The sequence below is a fragment of the Arachis ipaensis genome, chromosome B03 (genome assembly GCF_000816755.2).
Source record: "Arachis ipaensis cultivar K30076 chromosome B03, Araip1.1, whole genome shotgun sequence".
NCBI lineage: Eukaryota > Viridiplantae > Streptophyta > Magnoliopsida > Fabales > Fabaceae > Arachis > Arachis ipaensis.
Genome location: NC_029787.2, coordinates 7750104 through 7759080, shown reverse-complemented (window position 1 = coordinate 7759080; position 8977 = coordinate 7750104). Strand labels below are relative to the sequence as shown.

The following is an 8977-nucleotide window of genomic DNA, read 5'->3' as shown; positions in this document are numbered from 1 at the left end:
TATTCAATCTCTCTTTTTTTTTTTTAATTGTGTATATTTTTTCTAATAAAAATAAAATCTTATTTTAATACCTAATATTTGAATAAAATCCTAATTTCATTAATGTCGTATAAAATGTATTATTTTTGTCTCAAAATTTTTGTTTTGTCATAACTTTTTTTTTTAAATATCCTTTCATTTATATATTTTTGTTAGATAATTACAATAATTATACTGTGGTGTCCGTAATAATGACGGTAGTATTTTGATAATAAAAATGATAAAAGAATAAATAAGAAGTTAATAATAAAAAATAATTTTCATAAACAGAATTAAAACTTAATTCAAATATTTATGAACTAAAAAATATTTTACCATTATTCTAAATTTTAAGAGCAAAACAATGAGTTAACGCATCATTATCTTTGTTCAAAAGAAAAGAAACAGAAAGGCAAAGATAATAATAATCCACCTCATCCCACTTGGCCACTCCATTTGGCACTAGCACAGTTTCAGTGGTCTCAAATCAATGCCACCCAACTTTAAATGCTTCAATCACACACTACCCCACCTTCCTTTCTTCCTTCCTTTCTATCTCTTTCTACCCGACACACACACAATAACACGTAGAATCTAACACACCCACCGCTGAACTAGGTTGAATTATTCAACCAAAAGCAAAGCAGCCATAATATACTTGAGTTTGAAAGAGAGGCAAATAAAATATCTTAAATAGATGGCCAAGATGGCCTCATATTTTAAATTTTCGAACTTAAAAGTTAAAACTGAGGACTACTATTGTACTAATGATTTAATTAGATTAATTAAAAACAATTAATCAACTGGCGCTAAGGAAATGGGATACAAAACAATCAATGCCTTCCTAATGTCCGTTACCTGCCTAGACAGCTGACTAGCACTAAAATTAAAATCCACTATATGTTACAAAAACCCGAACCGGGTTCACACACCGGTTCATTGACGTATACCTATTCTTCTAGTCTATGCCTTTTTTCCTACTCTGAAAATTCAGCAGCTCGGAAGCATGAAGGCCCGGTCTGGACTGGGCTCCGGCCCAGACATCTCCTTCCTACGCCTCATCTCTAACACCTTACGGTGGCTATTTGAGTGAATATCACCTGAGAACGTCGGGCTGCATGCGGGCCTGTACTCCGGGAAAAGCCGGCCCGACTTGTACCGGACTCCGCAAGCGTTGCAGAGTGTTTTGGGGCCCATAGGGCCTGTTCTCCACTGCGGCGTTTTCTGAACTTGGCAATGACTGCACCGTCGCTGAAACTGGAGCCCACAGGCTTGCTCCTCGGGCTTTCTCTTCTGCTTCTTCGCCGGCGGCTCCCCATGCAAAACGAGAGGCGCCGCCGTCGAGGAAAGCACAGAGGAGGAGCACGAGGACGGCGAAGAGGGAGGCGAGAACAAGTTGCCAAAGGACCACAATAAGCGGCCGTTGGGCTTCCTTGTCCTCGTGGTCCTGGGCTTGACAGGGACTCCATGGGGAAGAGAAGTTACAGCTGAGCCCGGTTTAGGTTCAGGTTGAGCCCGGGCCCTTGTTTGCTCAGAACGTACAGGGTACAAGAGAGAGAGCTCCGGTATTGAATCATCCACAAAGTGAGAAACCCATTCCAGGTCCGCCAAATCATCGTCCTGTAAACAACAAACATGCGAGTTATGAATTAATTGAATTATTTAAATTTAATTATAACATGAAATAATTAAAAAAAATAAGCTAAGAAAAGAGGAGAAAAAAATTATTGTACACGGACTCACCGGAACGGACAATTCGCCGGCGAAAATGGAGTCGGAGTCTACGGCGGCGTTGGAGGAATTGGAGTTGGTGTCGTTTTCTGTACGGTCCTGTGAGGAACTTCCCGAGGTGCTGTCTTTTTCTTCGTCTTCTTCGTCTTCTTCTTCTTCGGAGACATCGATTCCTTTTCCTACAGAACCATGTTGGAATTCGGAGAAGTCAAGGAGGTCGTCGACGGAGAAATCTTCGCCAACGGCGCCGCCGTTGTTGACGGCGTTGAAGCACAAAAACTCGTCGCCGAGTGCAAGTGGTGGCTGGAAAATAAGCTCTCCCCTTAAGCTTGGTTTCAACGCTTTGGCCACCACAACTTCCATTATTACTACACACACAATAAGAAGAAAAACATCAAAACTTATTGCTAAATTTATGTTTTCTCCTTATGCAAGACACACGAAGGTTACACGCTATTTAAAATTTTTAATTAATAAATTATTTTTACCTGATAAATAAAAATAAAAAAGCGGTGGAAGACAAAGAGGGGAAACCGCACAAGAGTTTCGTTTAGTTTGGAAGCAGTGAATTGAATGAATGGCTTGTTCGTGGGCGAAACAGGCGCTGAGGTATTGGTTTATCTTTATCTTCACTCTTTCTTCTACCAATTTCACAATTTAAATATGTCACTACAATTTTCTTTTCCTTTTTATTTCTTCTTTTTCTACTATGGCCTATGCACTCATGCTCATGCACCAAGTGCGTGACATTTGGTAGTACGAGCACTATGGTGGGGTCTTCACTATTATTGGAGTCTTTTATTTTTAATTTTGAATTTTAAAAAATCTTTTGGCATCGGAAGATACTCTATACTTTTATTTATAGATGTGTGATGATGGCTTTGTAAATTCAAAAACTTTGCGATGATTCTTATCTATTGACCAAACCCGAAGGAGAAAAGTCAGAAAGCAGGTCCGGTCCACTTCAACATTCCAACCAGTTACAAACAAAAACGTTAAAATCACATGCCGGTTTTGACTGTTATAAATCTTATCACCGGTGAGTTTTCCGTTGCAGGAGACGGACGGCTGAGATTGATTTACTGTGATGTGAGTTGCTTAATGCTTATTGATTAAGTCACACTATTATTATTATTACATGGCGCTAGCAGTTTTTCAAAAATTAGGATGACATAACGAACAACCCAAGAAAGAAACCGCCCTTGTTACGTTCGTGTAAGTAACCGCGTTTGAATTGAACAATTTAACATTGGACTTTCTCAGTGTTTGAAATTTGGACACAAAAGCTTTTTTTTTCTTTTTTTTTAAATGGGAAAAAGAGAAATTCGGACACAAAAGTTTAGGGTATTGTTTAAGAGGGAGGGAAAGTAAAAAAAATTATAGTAAAATGGTTAAAGGAGTGTTTGGGCGCGTTGATTGCGCCTCGTGATGTGGTTAGTTTTTGGATGATCCCTCCCGCTAATTTGTTTTGTTTTAAAGTACAGTGGTGGTGACCACCTTAGCTCAGATACTGTTTTCTGTTTGGCGCGTGAGGAATTTGAAGGCTGGTTATATTATGAAAGGGTTTTGATTGGAAGCTCAACTTTCACGTTTGGAGCCATTTATTTATTTATTTATAGTTTGGGTTAATTATTAATTTGAGTAAATAGTCAAATTGATATCTAAAAGATCATTTAATTCTTAAATTGATCATCGAAAAATTAAATTAATCAAAATCATCCTAAAAAAATTTAAAATTAATCACGTTAGTTCTTTCGTTCATTCTATCACTAAACGACATTAAATTTTGCTGACATGGCACGTTAGTTTGACAACCCAACCCGAATATGAATCCTACTCGCATCAAACAAAACTCAAACCCAGCAAGGAATAGAATTTTCTTCTTCCCACATTCAACAGCTTCTTCGTCTTCTACGTGATGCTCCACTACGTCGCCGCCCTGCAAGGTGTTCCACGTCGTCATCTGTCCTTGCACGTTCCTCTACGATGCCGCCAGTCCTTGCCCGCAGTTCTTTTCTGACATGAATAGGTTGCTACTGCTTCGCTGAACACCCTCTGCCCGCAAAGATCGCCGTCGCTGCACCATCCAACTCCTGTCCATCCTCTTCCTCAGTCATCGCCGCTGGCTTTTGGTGGAATGTGGTCTCTTCCTCCACTGGAACTTACACCGATCTGCTCTGCTTGTGTCGGTCTTCCTCTGTACTCTTCCATGGACGCCGTCAAGTTGGAATAAAGACCATTTCTATACCTCCACCTTTTACCGGATAACAATGTGTGTTGTGCGCGCGTATAACTGTGTGGGTTGGTTTCTGCTTTTTGATAATCTTGTTTGTTATTGCCAAATTCTTTCCCCAAAAATATAGTATTTATCTATGTTTGCGCAACAATTAAAATCAAATCCAATCAAATCTTGCCAAATCAAGAGCACACTGCCATTAAGTTAATAAATTTTCAAATCAAGAGCACCCAAAAATATAGTATTCATTGTTGTTGAACAAAATCTTCGCTCACCATGAAATTCACCATTTACGGGACTCAGGATCAAGAACAGCAACAACAAGAACAATAAGAAGCTTTCTTGTGATTTTTAGAAAGCATTGAAAAGAACTATATATTATTATTTCTATTGCTAGGTAAAGAAAATTTCATGTCCTATAAGCTATTCAAGCTGTGATGTTGATGGTTTGATAAATCAGAAGAGATAGAGAGAGGGAGAAGAATAAGTTTCTCATTTTGAAAAGAATGAAAAACTCCTTAAAAATATTTGTTGAGTTATTACCCCTTATATACTATATACTTCTTATGTACTCCAACTCTTAAAAATTATAACTTGTAAAAAAAAATAATCTAGGTAATACTTGGATCTGGATTGAAGTCTTTCAGAGGATTTGATTGGGAATGAGAATCATGAAGTCATTGAATCACTCGAGAAGTTACTTCAAGTCTTATTCATCTTCTTTTAACATATTCGAGATAATTGACGCCCCAAAGAGTTCTGTGAAGGGGCCGTATTGCTAAGATCCTCTTCTCTTGCAAGCAAACAAGGTGCATGGATTGTGACAGAGTTGATCCTTCTGTCCCTAATGATGGTGCTGATGGTGGTGCTCGTGGTAGTGATGATGATGATGGTGCCTACAAAAGTAGTGATTTTTATCACAATCAGGATGATGTTGTTGAATTTGAAGCTGGAACAAGCAAGGTGAGCAAGGTGAATAGTTCAATGGATGATATTGATGATCATGGTGACATGGATTTAAATAGGGTCCTTAGCAATTATAATTTTGGTGAAGTTGAGGCATTAAATGATGAAATGAAAGAACAATCAGATACAGTATTGTTTGAATCACTGAGGAGGCTGCAACTGGTGAGTATGTGACCAGGTCTAGTTCTTGGGTTAGGCTAGCAAAATTGAACATCGTTATTGACAGAATGGACGGAGGGACTAACAATATTAATTTTAAATCTTTTGAAGACAATTTTGATTAATTTAATTTTTCGAAAATCAATTTGAAGATCAGGTGATCTTTTAGCGACCAATTTGACTATTTACTCTTTTTAATTTGGTACTTAGAAAATTTCAATCGCTAATAAAAAAATTTTAAAAGGTATTATTGACAAAATATTTCCTTTATAATTTGAACATACAAAAAAAATCAATAAATATTATTTTTTTTCTAAGTAATAAACAAACTTTTATTTTCAACAAATAACCTCTATAATTTCTGTATAACATGCATATAATAGACGAGAAGGGACATTAATTCTTTCTCCATGTGTCAACTAATAACGTATAACTCAGTTCATCTAATATAAAAAGGTTTACAGGAAATTATAATAAAATCTACGATGAGCAATGCCTCAGCTTAATAAATTCATTAACAACGATAATATGATTTAGAACATAAACAATTACTCAAAATATAATTAGTATCTACTTAACATTTCATAACTAAGAACTATTTGATCATGCATGCATAATTGCATATAAAATTTAATTTATATCAATTTTGTTGACGTGTAATATTTTTAAAACATAAGTAAATGTTAATCATTAGAATGCATATTTCTTATTGTCCAGTTTTGCTAAAATTTGATATGCATATGTGACTATTAAGATAATTCTATCTATTAGAATAATTATTAAGATAAAATATCAAATTATTCTTAAATTAATAAAATATAATATCATAAACTTGTTAATTAATTCTTCAGTCAATTTTGTTATTTTTCTTCTATTTTTCTTTTTCATATCTCTCTTCTTAACTTAAAAAAAAATCTTTAATTAAACGATTTAATATAATATCACATTATTTATCAACCGTTAAATCAAACCAACCCGCAAAATGTATTTGGAATATCAGTACAACGCAAGAGCAAGGAACATATATATATAGATGCGTTCTGTAGTTCTGTGGTACCTATTATTTTATTATGTCTATGGTAATTATAAGGAGGTTGCCAAACCTGATTTTTCAAAAAAAAAAAACTTTGATTGAGCGTGTATTAAACATTATAGTAAAAAAACTAATAGTTAAGGTAAACATTTTAAATAGAAATTTGAAAAAAATAAATTTGTTATGCTTAAAAAAAATAGATGTTAGTACATCATCTATAAATGCTGAAATATGTGTGAGTTAAGTTTTTTGAGTTTGGGAAGATCGATCATTATAGCAAGTAAAAATTAAATTATATTTAAAAATTTACAAACACTAGAAGTTTAAACTCATATAAGAAATAAATAAAAAATAAGAATCCTTTTATAAAAATAATTTGGTTTTAAAAAATAAAAATAATTAAATTTAATTAACATGAATAAACAGTCTTTAACATTTATTTTTATTAGATGATCTAGTCTCTCTCCACTTTGATTCGAAGAGTAAAGTATAAAATTGTTTCTAAAAATTTTAAAATAGTCATTTTGATTACAATAATCAAATTAAAAGGAGATTGTATTGTCTAACAAAAAAGTAAATATTATGAATTGTTTTTGTGTATTTTAAAACTTAGAAGACTCAAATATTCAATATTAAAGTTTTTGAAGACGTTTTAGGATAATTATTTAAAAATATATTACATAATTAAAATTTACAATTTTAAAATTTTCATGTAATTTTAAATTAATGTTACAATATTTGTCTAAAGAAAAAAAAAAGCAAAAGAACCCAATTAAACAAGTTTTATCATTCTCAGTACTAACTAAGCAAGCTTTTCTTCATAATCTTTTTGTCAGATGTCATACATATATTGGTGAGTCAATAATTAATCATCATTAGGCACTATTTTTTGTGCCACACCAAAGAACTGGCTATATATATATATATAGTACTTTGTAGTAAAAGACACACACTAATATAATCTATTATTTTGCTTTCCCTATGTTTTATTTTTTCAATTCTCTGTTTATCCCTCAACAAATCTTATATACAATATACAATTGTGAAAAAAAAATATGTAAAAGTAAATTTTGATTTAGCAATTAGCATATACTTTCAGAAAATTAAACTATTTATTTTTGCTTAATGACAACAATTAAAGATTCAAGTGTTACAACTAATAAACAATTCAGAAGTATAAAACTAAAATTAATAAATAATTCAGCACAAATTATCACTCTAAATACACAAGTAGTAACATTCAATTGCTGTCATTATAACTAAAATTTTTCTTTCTTTTCATTCTCCTTTTAAATCAACAGTGCAAAACATCATTCTTAATATACAGTTGATATTTTTAATACCAAATATATTTTTATCACATTCAAAATAAGTTTCATCCAAGACATATAAACACAAGAGAATTAGTTTGCCATTTTTCTTTGTCTAACAGTAACTAAAATTTCAATGAACCATATTATATGAATGTAACACCCAATTAAATGCTCACATATGAAACCGGTAAATTTCTAGGTTTTTGAAAATAGTAAAATAGCAATTACTTCTTATTGCAGCGCCAGCACCAGAGAAAAGAAACGTTGCGCGACGGGGCTCTGCCGTGAAGCAGGGAGCGATAGTGCGCTACAGGACTAGGACGCGAGGCAGGGAGCGACACTGGCTGGGGATTCACAGGTCGAACAGCAGCTGCAGTGTGTATTGAGGCACAACGATAGGAGGCGCCGTTGGGGGAGGGGGGAGGCTGGATAGAAGGATGCCTCTTCAACGGGGGCGCGATAGCAACATGCAATAGAGGCGGCGGCGCTCGGGAGACTGAGCGGAGCAAATCGAGACGGTTGCTGTCGGTTCGGCGGCGTTGACTACTGTTGACGGCGGCAACTGTTAAAGACTGCATGGAGGAGAGGTTGTGCGGCGCTGAAGGCGGAGAGTTGTGGATGTGACTGCACGGTAAAGGGGTGGTCAAATTTAGGTTTACAATGGTAAATGAGTGACACTAGAATTGACCTAGGTTATTTTGGGATATGGCTTTTTGAATTTTATTGGGCTTTGGGGTCCAGCCTAACGAAAATTGGCAAAAATTGGCAGGATCCATGTTGTTAACATAACGGGATTGAATGTGTTTTAAGTTGATGTTGAACTAAAGATCTTTTACTAAATGTGAAAAATCCGTAGCTATAAAAAGAAGATCTTTAATTGATAATTTAATATATTTTTTTTACATAAAACTCAGTTCTTTTTAAATTATTATCAAGTTATATAATAATGTGCATCTTTTTTGTAACATGCGGATAGAGTCAGATACCCGTAGATTAAAAACAGGTAGAGTTAGGGTTGTGATATTCTCAACCCGTGGATAGGATTAGGGTTGGATCCAAATCCTACCCTACCCATTGCCACTCCTAAAAATATCTGAAGATGTTAGGGTATTTATAATTATAGGTGGTTAGCCAGTAATCACTTATGAGGTGGTTCCACCTTTGATGGTAGGTAATTACTTTCTTTTGTTAGGGAGGTTGTTGAGATCTCCTTTTTAAATTATTAGAAGAGATTACAGAAATTGGTTATTTATTTAAACAAGTAGAGTTAGACCCATGTCGCTGCGTCTGACCTCACAGAGGTTGGATGGGCTGCAGTGTATATCTGAACTCTCTATAAGGTGTTGATTGAACTTTTAATCATTTTAGGTCAGACTCTTGTAATGGGCCAACATATGAATAAAAAGGTTTATGAAAAAAAAAACTCAAAATAGATTCTTATTTAAAAAGATATGTAAGAGATATAAATATTAATGTGGACTAATTTTTCCAAAGTAGTCCTCCAAATTCGGTTCGTGCACC

At 34.4% G+C, this 8977-nt stretch overlaps 1 protein-coding gene across 1 annotated transcript; it reads right to left on the bottom strand.

The window, feature by feature from the left end:
* On the bottom strand, positions 699 to 2526 carry LOC107628843 (GATA transcription factor 5). Its single transcript, XM_016331452.2, has 3 exons — positions 2238 to 2526; positions 1762 to 2117; positions 699 to 1638 (listed from the first exon to the last, which is right to left on the bottom strand). Exons 2-3 carry the CDS (start codon positions 2110 to 2112, stop codon positions 1009 to 1011), a joined length of 981 nt encoding a protein of 326 aa, XP_016186938.1. The 5' UTR covers positions 2113 to 2117; positions 2238 to 2526; the 3' UTR covers positions 699 to 1008.

Bases quoted from the DNA above. Each gene is read 5' to 3' on its own strand.
- LOC107628843 (XM_016331452.2), bottom strand. From the start codon at position 2,112: ATGGAAGTTGTGGTGGCCAAAGCGTTGAAACCAAGCTTAAGGGGAGAG. The intron at 1,639-1,761 runs GTGAGTCCGTGT...TGTTGTTTACAG, and splicing joins CCGGCGAATTGTCCGTTCCG to GACGATGATTTGGCGGACCT.